Here is a 15268-nt window from a genome sequence, read left to right on the forward strand (position 1 = left end):
CGGTTCTCCGGAATAGCTCACTGTCCGGACCCGGGAGTCGGACAGCAGGGCCGGGTCCTCAGTGTAGGGCTGGGGAGCGCTGAGAGCGCGGGCACTGGCGTCGGGCGCGGTGGCTTCCATCCCAGGAGGGGCCCTGGGTACCCCCTTTCCCACAGGAGCGCGGCGGGTTCTCCAGGGCCCAGGGACATCGCCGTCTATGGGGGCGCTGTGGCCCCGGCCCCCCTGCCACCTGCGCTCCGCTGGCCCCATCGGGCGGGGGCGGGGCGAGGGCGGCTCACGTCCCGGGAAACCCGAGCCACCGCCTTGGCCCCGCCCCCAGCCCCGCCTCCGGCCCCCGCGCCGGCCGAGCCGTCCGCGGCGGAGGTGGCGGGAGAGCGCGCCTTGGAGCGGCTCGGAGCGCCCGGGCCCCTGGTTCTGCCGCTCCGGAGCCCCGTGCCGCGCACCGAGGCCGCCCGCGCCGTCCGTGCGCCCCCCGCGTCCTCCGAGCCGCCCGCCGTCCAGGGCATCCCCGAGCCCCAGCCCCCGCCGAACCGGGATGGCCGCAGCCCGCGGCTGAGCGAGCCCGGAGGGGGGGCCCATGGACCGGCCCGCGCCGCGCCCCCCCCGCGGCCGCCCCCTCAGGCCCGGGCCCCCCCAGCCGCCGCGGGCCCCGGCGGCCCGGATGGCGGTCGCGGCGGCAGGGGCAGGGGCCGGGGCCGGCGCGGGCGGCAGGCGCGGCCACCACTGACGGGTAGTCGGGCGTCCCAGCAGGTAAGCAAGGGCGAGCGGGGGACCAAAGTGGGGGGACGACCGGCTCCATATACGGGGATCTGGGGGCTTCTAGGGCTCGGGACAGACCAGTCGCTCCCCGCCTGGCGTTTGTGTGAGGATGGGGTCAAGGGGCAACAGGTCCGCGCGGGGAGGGCGATCCCCGCGCCTCTCAAGTCGGGCCTGGGAGGGGGCGGCTCCCTGTCCGACGGGCAGGCGCACCTCTGCCTCCTCCAACCCCATGTGTGCGTCCGAGGGGAGTGGGCGTGGGGCCGCTGGAATGCCGTCCACAGCCCTTCGGAGAGCGAGCTCCAGACCCCCTTCTGCCTTTCGGTCCACAACGGGCCGTGGGGGGCACCCCGATCCCGCAGACCCTGGACAGGGGTTGCCGTCGCGGCCCAGCTGCGCTCAGAAGTAAACATCTGTCAGTGGCGCGTTCCAGCCGCCTGCCCCGCGCGCCGCCGCCGGGGACACGGTGTCCTCCGGTGAGGGCCCGGCTCTCTTGGCTCCTGGAGCCACTTGTTCAGCCACAAGAGGGCGCGAAACCTTTTTTGGGGGGAGGGGGTGTCCTTCAGGGCAAAAACCGGATTTGAAGGAGAGGGGGCTGTACCTTGCTTTCTTGCTTTTTAGGAGACATTATCTTGTTCAGAACAGTCTCACAATTCTCCCAGGAGGAGCGGTTTGGGGGTTAGGATTCATCGGGCCGAGGGGGTGCAGAGGGTGGGCAGGTTTGGGGCGGGGCTAGAGGGGAAACCGCCCGCCCAGGGCTTGGTCCCCACTGCGCCCTCCGCAGGAAGCCACAGCATGTCTGGCGGTGACACTGGCCCTGTTTAGCGGGCTGTGGTTACCTGCAAGGCTGGGCCACCAGTCCAGAACCAGGGAGCAGGGCCAGGGGCCGGGAAGGGGGCATGGGAGGCTGGGCTCCTGATGTTCCTCACTCCTGCCTGCCCACCCGCCCTGCCCTCTCCCGGCCCAACATCCTCTCTCTGTGTTCCAGGGCACTCTTTGTCTGTAAGTGCCCCGGGCTGAGGAAGCCCAGCTGGGCGTGACTGGTCTAGAGGCTGATGTCAGTGGAGGGAAGACTCCCAACTTTACCAGCTTCTCCCCACCTTCAGCCCCTCGCCTTGGGGCCCTTCTCCCAACGCCCTTCACCCCAGGAGTCCCGGTGATTGGAGTTCTGAAGCCACTCCTGGGCCTCTCAGCCTGCCCGCGGCCAGCTGCAAAGAGCTGGCTCTAGGGGTTGCGGGGAAAGGAAACCAAGCATCCCCCCTCTGCCGCTGGGCAGTGTCTGAAATTCCACCATGAGCGCTTGTCCCTCAAGTTTCAGGCCTCAGTTTTCAGGGGCGGAGGGTGGGGAGCAGAGGATATGAAGCGTGCGTCTAAAGCAAGAGAAGGAACCAAACAGTCTGTAGCCCAGCCCTCTGGGTAAGACACAATCAAGAGACTGTTTCAACAAATGTTTGTTGGACAGAAATGGTACGGCTGCCTGTTTGGGAAAAGGGCTCAGCTCTGTCCTTCAAGGGCAACACATTTAGACCAAGGGTGGCGCCCAAAGTGGGGAACAAAGACTCGATCTTAGGGTAGGGCAGCCAGGGAAGGCTTTCTAGAGGAGGAGCGCGAGCTAGGGCTGTGCCGGGTGAGTAGGAGTTTTCTAAGGTGAGAACACAAAGGGCATTCCAGGTGGCGGGAACTACACAGGCAACGATCTGGAGGCAGGAAAGAGCAGGCTGGTTGGCTGTGGCACATCCAGGGTGCCTGGGTGGCTGTGGGAAGGAGAGACTTTCTGAAAGGCTGGCCAAGGGAGCGCTGGGCTGGGGTATTCCAAGGTGGATTACTGCAGGTGGGGGCTGGAAATACAGAGGAGAGAGGCATTTAACACATGTGGTACCCGTGGGCCAGCATCGCTGCTGAGGGGCGGAGGGATTCTCTGCAGATGTATCCTTCCTGGTCTCCCAAGGTGGGCAGGGAGCCCCGGGGCAGGAAGAAATTAGAGGGGCCTCTGCCGGTAGCAGGTGGATCTCACTCCCCCGAGAGGGCACCATTCATGCCTAAATAGCTTGGTGTGTTGGGGACCTGAGGCAACATTTGAACTTGGGGAGATGGAAGAAGTGACTCAGGTACCCCGATTCCCAGGAAAGTAGTGTTAGGGTTTGAGCTGTGCTTGGGGCCTATGCCTCAGTTTCCATTTCTGCCTGTTGACCAGCATTGTGTGATATCCTGGCCACTCAGACAACCCACATCCCTCATACCACCCACTGGGCCCCAAGCCAGCTGCTCAGCTATGTGCTATGCCAGGCCTCATTAGGCTGATCCTGTTATCCTACCCTGGGGAGCCCCCTCCTGCCCGCCCTGGCTGCCTGCAGGGCCAGCCCCAGACCAGCCTCATATGGTCAAGGTGGGTGGGAACTTTATGGTCTAGCCACAGAGGGCTGGGCTAGAAATGGTAGGTCCGTGGATCGGAAAAGCTGTGGCCCATGGCACACACACACTCGCCAGTCCTGTCTCCCTGAGAACACAGCAGTGGGTGCAAGAAGAGGGCTCCAGACACTGGAGAATGGAGGACTGACCCTGTAGGCAGGTCACAGGGCCCCTGTGCCCTCTCCTCGCTCATCTCCCCATATGGGCCCTGGTTCCATTGCTGCAGTGACACTGGCCACCTTGAGCAGGCACAGCCTACCTCGGAGCCTTTGCTGCTCCCCTGGAATGCTCTCCCAGATCCTCACTTGGTCCCAGCGCAGATGCTCCCTCCTCTGAGAAGCACTTCAACCTCAGAGCAGCCCTCCCACCGCTGGTCCTTTGCTTCACCTCGTTTTATTTGCTGCTGCTGTTGTACTGTCACCATCCAGATTACCATATATATTTCTTATTTAGCATCCATTGTCCTGATTGGACAGCGAGGTGGCAAGGGTGGGGCCCAGGTTGGCCTTGGTCATCCTGAGTTCCCTGCCTGGCCCAGCATACAGTAGGGGCTCAATAAGTGTTTGCTGAGTTAATGTGTTAGGTGCAGAGCCCAGCCTGGCTGTCTGGGCTTTCTGCCATCTGGCCCTTTATTTACTTGCTAGTTCTGCTCTACTGTGTGTTTTTGAGGAAACCTCTTACTTCCCTGAAACTCAGCCCTATTTTCCCCCCAAAAGCAGAGCCTATCATACCCTCCCCATGTTTCCTCTCCCCCTCAGCATTACCCCTATCACCCAGAGCCCAGGGATTGTAGAGGCATCGAGAAAATGTCGGGAGACAGACCCAGGTTCAACCACAGCTCAACCACTTATTTGACCAAATCACTCTACCTCTCTAAGCCTCAGTTTCCCTGTGTGGAAAATGGGGCTAATAATAATAACAGCTTTTTCCAGGGACTGTGGGGAGAATTAAACATGTGGAAAGTCCTTAGCATAGTGCTTGGCTCTAAATAAATGAAATAGCCAACATTGCTGGGTGTTATTGTTGTTGTTAGAGAGGCCATATGGTACAGTGGTTAAGAATGTGGAGACTGGGATGTTGGGGAATGGGGCTTTGAAGGATGAGTAGGAGTTTGCCCAACCACTAAGTTCAAATCTCACTTACACTCTGCTTGATCCTTAGCAAGTCATTTCACTTCTTTGGACCTCAGTTTCCCCCTCTACACAATGGGGATAAAAGAGTTCATACCTTGCTACGAGTCATTACGTATGAAGTGCTTACACCAGTAGTGTTGCTTGCTAGGGCTACCATTAGCTATTATTATTTTACTTCTGTTATTATCACAAAGCAACCAGCACAGTCCTCCCCAGAAGTCACTCTCTCTGTCCGCCTCTCAGCTACACTTTGGCCAAGACAAACCCAGAGCCCCTTTAAGATAAGCTCAAGGGCTGACACTCTCTTCTCAGAGTAGCAGGGAGCCAGCAATGGTGCTTGCAGTTGGGCAGCAGGAAGCTCATGGGGGAAGAAGATGAGAGGCTATGCCCCCACCTCTGGCCAGGCCTGGAAGGGTCTGCTTGGGGTGTCTGTGAAAGTGCCAGCCATGAGGCTGGCCCCCGACCCCTGCAGACCCAGCATCGGAACCAGCTGTGCTAGCCAGATGTTCCTGGTTTACCCCCAGATGTGTTGCCAGCTCGAGGCTGCCCTGGCTTCCCCATCCCCACTATGGGGTGGGGCTGGGCCCTGGGGCCCTCTGAGGGAGGGGACACATTTTTGTGGGCTGCAGAATTTGTTTCTTGTTTTGCAGAACCGTTGAGTCTTGCCTTGAGAGAGGCCCAAGTTCCGCCTGTCATGGGGCCTCAGTTTCCCCATCAGTGGACCCCCAGGGGCCATCTGGGAGAAAGGAGACAAGCAGGGCTGTCCTAAGAACAGGCCCAGCTGCCAGCCCAGGGGCTGTTAGCACTGATGGGGGAAACAGAGGCACGGGCGTGCAAGCATGTGGGCCCAGCTGTTGCTGTCGGCTGGTTCTGCAGAACTTCCAGAACTTAAATGACCCTCCAGGTGGGGGAGGGTGTGCTGGGCAGTCTGTTGTACAGATGGGGAAACTGAGGCTCAGTCAGGAAGAGGGAGAGCAGGTATCCAAACTCGGCTGTCTGGAGTCGATGTGCTGCAGTATTCAGACACACGCCCTTCCCCAGTGTGCGGGCCGCGCCCACATCTGCCCCTGTGACTTCACAGCGTGGCTCGCTCTGCCTGTGGACAATGACAGCCCTACTAGCCACCCCACTCAGCTCTCCCTTGGCGTTCCTGTGGTGCTGGTGGCCCCTCTGGACACTTTCTGAAGATGGGGAAACTGAGTTACGGTGGGACCGGGGACATGTTCAGAAGTGAGGTAGAAAGGAAGAAGGGTGCACATGGAGGGAGGTACCAGAAGTGCGGAGGCTGAGGAGCTGCAGGCAGCTCATGCCTCTGTGAACAGAACTATTGAGATAACCCAGCCCAGACTGCCCCTCCGGAAACCCCTCCTCCAGAAAAGACAGGCATGGACATAGCTATGCTGCAGGGCTGACAAGAGGGATGGACCTGTGACCAGGGTGCCAAGATGGGGAGCAGAGAAGGCTCCTGGAGGAGGGGTTTAGTAGCTAGGGCTTTAAGGATAAGTAGGAGTTTGCCCAATGGGGACAAGCCTCAATTCCAAGCTTCCCCCAGACTAGAAGAGTGAGTGGATTGAGGAAGGGGTCACCTCTTGTCCTTCCTGTCCCTGGCTGCAAGCATGAAGCAGGTGCCTCGCTGAGGCCAGGAGCTCCGCAGGATGGAGGCTGTTAACCCTGGGAACAGGTAGGTCCCTGGGAAACTCTGTGAAAAGGCAGAGCCCGGGGCGTTGCCTGGACACCAGGATAATGAGCAGCATTTCCTGGCACCACCGAGGAAGCTGCCAGAAACACCCACACACCCTCACCCTGATTGTCTGCTCCTTGGGTGATTAGCAGGACCTACCTGGTTGTGTGACTTTGGGCTATTCATCACCCCTCTCTGAGCCCCCGAGTCCCCTCCCTCCCCACCCAGCCCTGGGGATTCGGTGCCTCCAGCTAGAGGTGGAGGTCTAGCCTCCATCCCTCTTGCTGCAGCTCAGACTGGCCTGGCCCCCAAGAAGGGAGGGCGCTCCCTTCCCTGACAGTGAGGACTCTCCGGGATCTGGACATTGCCTGAGGGCTGGGAAGGGACCCGGCAGAGTGAGTGGCACCTGAGATGCTAGCAGCTGTGGACCTTGGCCGGGTACCAGTGGTTCTGGCAGGTCAGTTCTCTCCTGGGCCATTCTGCCTCCTCCACTGCCATGTGCCTCGCTCGCAGCCCACCATGTGTGCTGTTCACTATTCCCCTGGGATCTTTGCAGCTAAGGACCCAAGAGCACGGAGGGTGTGTTCATGTGTGTGTCCCTGTGTATGTGAGCATGTAGCCGGAATGCAGAACATGGTTGTGTTCAAGTGTGATCATGTTCGAATGCCATGTAAAATGCCCACGTGTGAACGTGCATGAGTGTGAAACATGCTAGCATGTGTGTATGGTAGTGTGCGAACGTCATAATGCACGAGTCTAAAAATGCCCAGGTGTGTGTGTGAAACATTAGTGTGTGAGTGTGGTAATGCTTAAGTGTATGTGTGCGATCATGTTCAAGTATGTGAGTGTGAAAACGTGTGTGACTGTTCGAAGATTAAGGGTAAACACATCCAAGAATGTGATGATGTTTGAGTAGGAATATGAACATACCCTAGTGTGTGAGGGTGGGAGTGTTGGGGTGTAAGTGTGAGAACTCTTAAATGTGTGTGTGACAGTGCTCAAGTGTGTGAGTGTGAGGGCTTCAGTGTGTGTGAAAACATCCATGTGTGAGTGGGATACAGTGTGCGCAAGAGTAAGAATGCTGAGTGTGTGAGGGACCCACCTCCCCAGATCCCCAGGCCTCCATTACACAAGCACACCTGGCCCCTCCCCTGTGCCCTCCACCACACCCACATCACCCCCTCCCTGTCAGGTCCCTGCCAGAGACAAACCAGTTGGGTGACCCCCTTACAGAAAGATCCATTGTTAACCGATGCTTATCAGCTGGCTTGCTGGACCCCCTCCATTGTCACCCCCCCCTCCCCCCGCTTTCCTGTCCCCCATCAGAGCTCTGGTGGGGTCTAGTGTTTCAAGGCCACGGGGAGGCGGGGGAGGGGGACTCCTGTGGCCAGGCCATCTCTTGGCTGGTGTTTCATCCATTCTTCCCGCCCCCACGTAAGCCCTCAACAGAGACAGAGGACCACAGCCTGGCGCTCTGCCCCGCCTTGTTCCAGCCTAACAGGGAAACGGAGGCACACTGTTCCAAGACCTGGGTGTGAGAGCAAGCAGGAAGTTGGGGTCAAGAGAAAGCCATGCCCATCGGAGGACTTTTTTTTTTTAACCCTCTCCCAAGGATATATTTTTTTCCCCACTGATTTTTAGAGAGAGGGAAAAACAGAGAGAAACATTGATGTGAGAGAAACACATCGATTGGTTGCCTCTTGCATGTGTCCGTCCAGGGCCAGAGCCGGGGAAGAGCCTACAACGATGGTATATGCCCTTGATTGGAATCGAACCCGACACCCTTCAGTCCACAGGCCAATGCTCTATCCACCCGGAGGTCTTCAGCCTGGGTGGGCTTCCCTGCTCTCTCCCCCTACCAACTCTGTGACCTTGGGTAAGTCATGTGACTACTCTAGGCCTCAGTTTTCCCATCTGTGAAATGGGGATAAAGACTCTTTGTGAGGTTGAAGTGACTTAATATGCACTGATTGTAGAACAGGATCTGGCATAAACGGGGGTGGTTTGGGCACCTGACAAATGGGCCGACCTCTATTTGCTGCACAACCTTGAGAATGAAATATTTCTCTGCAGCCCACAAATTCCCACGGGATCTACCTGTCATCCCCCCCCCGCCCCCCCTCCCCCGCCATTCTGCTACAGCCACAGGGGGCCCTCTCCTGTTCCCTCAATGAGCCAGGCCTGGCCCTGCCCCAGGGCCTTTGCAGGTGGTGTGCCCTCTGGTATCCAGGTTTGTTATATGCCCCCCTGTCTAGGAGCTCATTCTCTACCACCGCCATCAACAGTAATAAAAATTGTGATATAAAATAGTGACAAGCCCTTGGGGTGACTCCACGACATTTGCTCCCAAGCCCAGCTCAGCCCATGTCATGTGTGTTGTGTCTGCCTTCAAATTTCAGGTCCTTTTCTAGCCAAATGCCTTTGAACAAGCCCCTGTTTGGTGCTTCAGTTTCCTCAGCTGCAAAATGGAGATAACAGTGCCTCTCTCGTGGGCTCAGCGCCCAGTTTGGTATAGAGCAGGAGCTTAGTAAGTGCCACTGGTACTGTCCAGCGGGCGTAGTTCCTGTGCCTCTGCATCCACGCGAAGGGGGAGAGCTCTGCTCTGCCTAACCCAGTGGTTCGAAACCTTCCTAACGCCGCGACCCTTACTACAGCTCCTCATGTTGTGGTGACCCCCAACCATAAAATTATTTTCATTGCTACTTCATAACTAATTTTGTTATGAATCAGGATGTATTTTCATTGTTACAGATTGAACATAATTAAAGCATAGTGATTAATCACAAAAACAATACGTAATTATATATGTGTTTTCCGATGGTCTTAGGCAACCCCTGTGAAAGGGTCGTTCGACCCCCAAAGGCGTCGCGACCCACAGGTTGAGAACCGCTGGCCTAACCCAAGCACGGCCAGGCCTACGCAAATCACATGCAAATGAAATACAAACAATACACAAATGAAATGCATATTGCCTGCAAATTGCTCTCACCTGGGTGAGCAGCCTGCGCTCTGAGGTGTGCGCTTGGGGGCGCCCGGCACCCCACGGCCGAGCCCAGGCGCTGACCCGCGTCCAGCCCGGCTTTCAGTGCTCTGTGTAAATGTTTACACCGGGCCTGTTGCCAGACCCCGTGCGGGGCCGGCACAGGCAGCCGGGTGGGGGAATGTAAACGCAGGCTTGGGGCCACCAGGCAGCAGGGAGCTGTTCAGACATGGTTGAGGGGGATAGGGGTGTAAGAGGGTTATTAAACACCTACTGTATGCACTAAGCCCGAAGTTCCCGGTAGTCACAGCACCGAGTAATGGGTTTCTAATGGGGGATGCTTAGGGCTTGGGGAACAGTCAGGGAAGGCTTCCTGGAGGAGGCACCGGTCCAAGCTGAGACTGAAAGGAATGAGAGGGCAGGGGAGAGAAAGTGTTCTGGGTGGAAGGACTGGCTTGTGCAATAGCCTGAAAGTGGGTGGAGAACAGCTTTGGTTCATTGCAGCCCCTTTCTGGGCATCAGTTTATCTGTCTGGAGGGTAAACCCAGGCTCTGAAAGGACAGCAAGTCACTCTGAAGAACATCATATGTAGGAGCGAAGTGTCAACCCCACGGTTTCTGCCCCCAGACTGTACTCTAATGCCGGTCTCCTGGCCACCCTTGTCCCACAATGCCCCCTGTTGGGAATGCTTCATCTTTCAATCTTACCCTAAACACTGGCTCCAGCTACCCCAACCTCTTGGCTGGATTGGCCCAGCGTGGTTCAGCCTCAGTTCCTTTGCACTGGCCGTTCCTCCTGCCTGCGAAGCCACTCCCTTCTGCCTGGCCAACTCCTACTTTTGTTCAAATCTCAACTTTCCTCAACCCTCCAGAACGCACTCTGGCACCCCCGGATGGGGTGGTCCCCTGGCACCCCCGGCAAGCGCCCACACCCTCCTCAGCAGCAGTTTTTCACAACCACGTTCTGTGGTTCCTTGCTGAATCATGTCTGTTATCATTCAGCATTAAGCAGTAGTGGTTCAAAATCATGGGCCCACCGTGTCCCCAGTGCCTGGCCCAGTGCGCTGTGTGTTGCCTGGCAGACTGAGGCCGTTGGGCTGACCCTCCCGTGCCCGCAGGCCGAGGATGCAGCGCTGGAAGGCAGCGGCCTTGGCCTCGGTGCTCTGCAGCTCTGTGCTCTCCATCTGGATGTGTCGGGACGGCCTGCTCCTCAGCCACCGCCTCGGACCCGCGCTGGCCCCGCTGCGCCGGCCACCTCGAACCCTGGACGCCCGGATCGCCCGCCTGGCCCAGTGTAAGCCCTTCCCCCGACACAGGGACGGCCATACTGGTGGAATGTCAGGCAGTGGAACCAGGCCACAGAAGCTTTTTTAAAGATGGGGTGGAGGGAGGATGCAAATCCCGCAATGGCAGGGTGTGTGTGGGGGGCGTGGCTCCTGGGAACTGGGGTCTCTCGGCTTAGCTGTCACAAGGAATTAGACTCAGTCTCTCAGGGGCCAGATGGAGATTAGACCTAGGAACTCTGGCAGGGGGGCCCCACTCGCCGCACAGCGGGGGGCAGGAGGGGGAGGCTGGACCCAAGGCCCCAGTGACCTGCATGTGTTGGTAGGGAACAAGAACGGGGGAGACAGAGAGAGACCTAGACATGGGGAAGAGACAGATACAGAGATGCACATAGACAGACAAAGGTGGGAGAGAGACGTGGAAAAGGAGTGTGGTCGAGAAGTGAAACTCCCACCTGGGGAGAATGGCCACCTGGCCCAACTCCTCACTTGACCCTCGTGCCTGCCTCCTGCAAGTCCTGCATGGGCCCAACCTTGTGTGCACACATGACCACGCAGTGTGGTGTAGGCACAGGCCCGGCGCACGCATGGCGCCTGCGGGTGGGGGTGGCGGGTGGAAGCTGCATGCACACCCGCCTTGCCAGGCCTCACAGTCCTTCTTTCTTGTCCTCACAATAGACAAGGGCGGCCTCCGGCACAGACTTCACTTCCGTTCCCTACACTTGCCCTTGTAGGCCGCAAAGCCCTTCCCAGGACACTGGGTTCCAGAGACCTGGGTGGTTCCCCAAAAGCTAGCGTTCCAAGACCTGGGGACAAAGCACCAATGGTGGAATCCACTGAGAAGAGTCTCAGCCCATGGGCGGGTGCCTGCCAGTCCTGTGTCCTGTCCCTGGGCCCAGCTGTACTGGGGGAAGGGAGTGGCTGTCGATCCCCTCAAGGTCCTGGGACTAATGTGCTGATGGTGGAATTTCAGGCTGGAGGAATGAGGAGCAGATCTCATCTCTTTGTGTTCCAGACCCTGTGCACGTGGCCTGGCCTGCTGGAGGGATGCAGGGACAGATATACTAAAAGATTATTCATTGTTTATTTGAAATTCACATTTAACTGGGCATCTGTATTTCATCTGGCAACCCCCCAAACAACTCTCTAGAAGCACACCTTGAGGCGTGCACGCTAAGTGGAGGAGTTTTAGGCACCAGAAGTGAGTCGGGCTCAAATCGAACCCCAGAGCAGACAGTGCTGGCTATCCCAGACTGGCCCTGGGCTGCGAGAACTCGGAAAAGGCTGCTCCTTCATCCCCCACTTTCCACCCTCCCAGCCACAACCACAGTGAGGGCTCTGCGAGCCACCCTGAACAGACGGGGATGCTGGCAGAGGAGGGCCGTCGCCTGCCTGAAGTTGAACAAGGAGAGTGGCAGAGCTAGGCTCAGGGCCTGGGCTTGCCTGCTCTCCGAGGCCGGCTGTGGAAACACACACTCGCAGGGCAGCAGACAGTCCCTCCCCCTCAGGCTTCCCAGTAAGATACTTCTTTTGACAGCCAGGTGTGCCAGCCTTGGGGGCAGGTCCCGGCTAAACTCAGGATTTCCCCTCCCAACCTGTGACTGCAACCTGTCAGGCTGGGAGCCTCCTGCCAGCCATTCCAAAGTCTGCACTTCTTTCCTGGGGCTGCGGAGCACAACAGATCCTCGAATAAAGTCATTTCCTTGAACCTAGTTTTGTTCCAATGATGAGATGCCGTAAGAATGTTTATATTAATTAGCCTTTGGTAAAATGGGTTTCATTCCTTGTCATTTCGCCCGAGTTCCAAGAACCTACCGGTGATGTTAAGTAAGGACTTACTGTCCTGGAGCAGGGCCGGCCTCTTGGGAAATAAATTGAGGCTACGGGATCCTGGAATTCTGTGACTCTGGGCACCTCCCGAGGGCAGCTGTGGGAGGAGAGGGCTGAACTTGGGCCAAACTTGGGTACTCGATGGAGGCAGGAAAAATGCTGTCCAGGTTCCTCTCTCACTGCCACCTGCTAGTGGGTGGCCTTGGCCCAGTCTCTGCTATTTTGGGTACCCAGTTTCCTTACCTATAACATGGGAGTGGCCCTGACAATAGCTGCTGCCTCCCCATGGGGTGGGGTCCCCACACAGGCCTCAGTGCCTGCTACTCCTCTGTGTGTTCTGAGAAGCCCAAACACCCGATTTGGGTTTCTGTATAGAGAAACTGAGTCCCACTGCACAGTAGAGCAGCAGGTACGGGGTGGGGGGTTGTGAGCAGCCCAAGGGCTCCCAGAAGATGTTGGGGCTTTGAGTAGGACCCCAGAGAGTGAGGGAGAGACCCATACAGCTCAGCTAAAGGGTGGGGGTGTGGGGGATGGGATCCACAGTGTTGGGGGCGGGGCTGAGACACTCAGATGAGCTCAGCTCAGTGGGGCAGGCTGGAAAGTGGTCCAGGGAACGCAGAAAGGTTAGCCAGGCTCTGAGCAGCTCAACATAGGGCAGGGTCCAAAGAGAGATGCTGGTAACCTTGGGGGCCCAGCGTGGGGTCTGCATATGCACCCCTCCAACACCTTCCAGAGAGGGCGCGGGGACAGGAATTGGGAAATGCGCTAGCGCCGCAGCGCCCCCACAAGGGTCATTTTTGCAGGGGAAGAGCGAGGGTAGAGGACTCCCTCCCACCCACTGATTCCCATCCCTTCTCTCCCTCCCCTCGCAGACCGTGCACTGCTGCAGGGCGCCCCGGACGCCGTGGAACTGCGCGAGCTGACGCCCTGGGCAGGGCGGTCCCCAAGTGTGCGCCGTCGGACTGGGCCCCGGCGGCGGCGCGCGCGTGCGCGGTCGGGGACGCGACCATGCGGGCTGCGCGAGCTCGAGGTGCGCGTGAGCGAGTTGGGCCTGGGCTACACGTCCGAAGAGACGGTGCTGTTCCGCTACTGCGCAGGCGCGTGCGAGGCGGCCACGCGCGTCTACGACCTGGGCCTGCGGCGCCTGCGCCAGCGGCGGCGCGTGCGGCGGGAGAGGATTCGCGCGCAGCCCTGCTGCCGCCCGACGGCCTACGAGGACGAAGTGTCTTTTCTGGACACGAACAGCCGCTACCACACGGTGCACGAGCTGTCGGCGCGCGAGTGCGCCTGCGTGTGACCCTACCTCACCGGCCCCGGCCGGACAGCACCCACCGTTCCAGCTGTCAAACCCCGCGACAGACTGCCCATGCGCAGAAGATGCCGTCGAGGTTTCGGGACTCTCGCGATAACTGTACAGAGATAAAGTGTGGAAAGTCGATGCGGGTCTTGATTGCGCGCCCCGAGGGTGTCCGCCTCCGGGAGGGGCAGGAGGACGTGTGAGGAAGTGGCCCCCGCTCCCCGGGGAAAAGGGGGATGGGCGCGGGTGTCACCTGCATGGTGGGGAGAAAGGAAAGATTCAAAGAGGGTCCTGTTTCCGGAGTACAAGTGGGGAAATGGGGTTGATGGGGGCAATGTCGGCGGGGACTGCCCTTCCACCTCCCTGCAGGTCCCCGGGCTCCTCCCCAGCATGATGTGCTTCTGGGGAGGAAGAAGGATCACCACGTAGAAGAGGAGACAGGTCAGCCGGACCCAGTGATCCCAACGTGTCCCCATTCCCACCTCCACACCATGCGCTTCTGGGGAGGGACCAGGAGCAGTGAAGTCGGTGGAGGAGGGCGGAGTCACTGTGCAGAGGGGAGGCTGAGGTCCAGGTGGACCGGGCCTCCCTCACCAGACGGGCATCCTCAAGCTGCGTCAGCCCCCACGAGTGAACTGAAGCCACTATCTCCATTTACCAGCTAAAAATACACACGCGCTGCCCATCTCCCTGCGGGGATGGGTCTGGGGAGGGCGCCAGCCCCATCCAACCCCAAGCTGGCGCCTGTTGGGGCAGAGCTGGTCCCGAGGGATCGAGGTCCTGGCCCATAAAAACCCTGGCCCGAGTTCCAGGGGGGATTTATGAGGAGCCCCCGTGGAGGATGGAAAAAGCACTGGGCGGTGTTTAGATTTGCCTGCAGTGTCACCTTGACGTTTGGCAGGCCGAGGAAGGGCACAGGGTTTTGAATTCCCAGAGCTGGGGGAGGGATCCGTGGGTCCCAAGGTCTGAAGAGGGACGGGTGAGGGGGTAGGTGCTGCAAGAAGAGGGCTGGCGCCCAAAAGACCGGAGGGTGTGGACTCTTCCCCTCCAGCCCCTCAGGCTGGGGGCTCCCAAGGGAACATCCCCTTCCCCCCCTTTGCTGTTTCCCTAGACGGGCCCCCTCCCTTCCCTCCTGCACATCCGAGTTCAGGACCACCCTCTAACCACCACATCCATCCCAGACCCAATCCATGTCCAGAAGCTGGAAGGCTCGAGTCAAAAACTGCCCCAAGAAGGATCACCTAGTCAGGCAGGCACCTCCCCAGGGCTCTGGTTGCAACTAGAGAAACTTGAGGCAGCTAACAGGAAGGACTTACACGGAGCTCCAAAAGCATGGCTGGCAGCCAGGCCCCACCCAGCCAGTGGGTGGTCTGTTTAGAAGGCAATTTCAGGATGGAGGCTGACTGGGGCCCTTGCCTGCCCCCGCAGTACTCTGACTCTGAGGTTTGGGGTGGCGTATTTCTCCACTGTTTGGGCTGACTCAGCCCAGTGTGGCAGAGGCTGGGGTTCCCAGACACTGCAGAAGCTGAGCCTCAGTTTCCCCATTGTAGCTGGCTCTGAGCTTCAAAAGAGGGACGTTGCTGCGCTCAGGACATACAGCAGGCTTTGGAGTCTGGGTTGTGGCTACCTCAGGGTGTGTGTGTATACGCCCATATATATATATATACACACACACACACTTTCCCAGCCTCCAGGGACCTCAGCCTCCCGTCTCCCACCCAGATCCAGCATCCCAACCACAGAGCTCTGGCTTAGCCCGCCAAATAATTGAAATGTAAACAGAGCTGCCCCCCCAGACCTCTGGGCAGGGGTTCTCAACTCATGTCACACACACACACACACACACACACACTGCGCAGAGATTGCCACCCACATGGGGCTTAGCAGACAGGATCACACG

The 15268-nt window shown here is 58.7% G+C and overlaps 1 protein-coding gene across 3 annotated transcripts; it reads left to right on the plus strand.

Moving 5' to 3' along the window:
• Positions 1–309: 309 nt before the first annotated feature.
• On the plus strand, positions 310–13509 carry NRTN (neurturin). Of its 3 annotated transcripts, XM_036314459.1 has the most exons (4): positions 310–750; positions 7698–7855; positions 10077–10300; positions 12944–13509. In XM_036314459.1, the coding sequence occupies exons 3-4, from the start codon at positions 10084–10086 to the stop codon at positions 13366–13368; spliced, it is 642 nt and encodes a 213-aa protein (XP_036170352.1). In that variant the 5' UTR covers positions 310–750; positions 7698–7855; positions 10077–10083; the 3' UTR covers positions 13369–13509. The 3 variants fall into 3 exon arrangements, with proteins under 3 accessions (XP_036170352.1, XP_036170350.1, XP_036170353.1); XM_036314457.1 differs by lacking the exon at positions 7698–7855 and having other exon boundaries at positions 311–750; XM_036314460.1 differs by lacking the exon at positions 7698–7855 and having other exon boundaries at positions 317–750; positions 10077–10252.
• Positions 13510–15268: the final 1759 nt, after the last annotated feature.

This window comes from Myotis myotis, unplaced genomic scaffold (assembly GCF_014108235.1).
Source record: "Myotis myotis isolate mMyoMyo1 unplaced genomic scaffold, mMyoMyo1.p scaffold_m19_p_6, whole genome shotgun sequence".
Taxonomy (NCBI): domain Eukaryota; kingdom Metazoa; phylum Chordata; class Mammalia; order Chiroptera; family Vespertilionidae; genus Myotis; species Myotis myotis.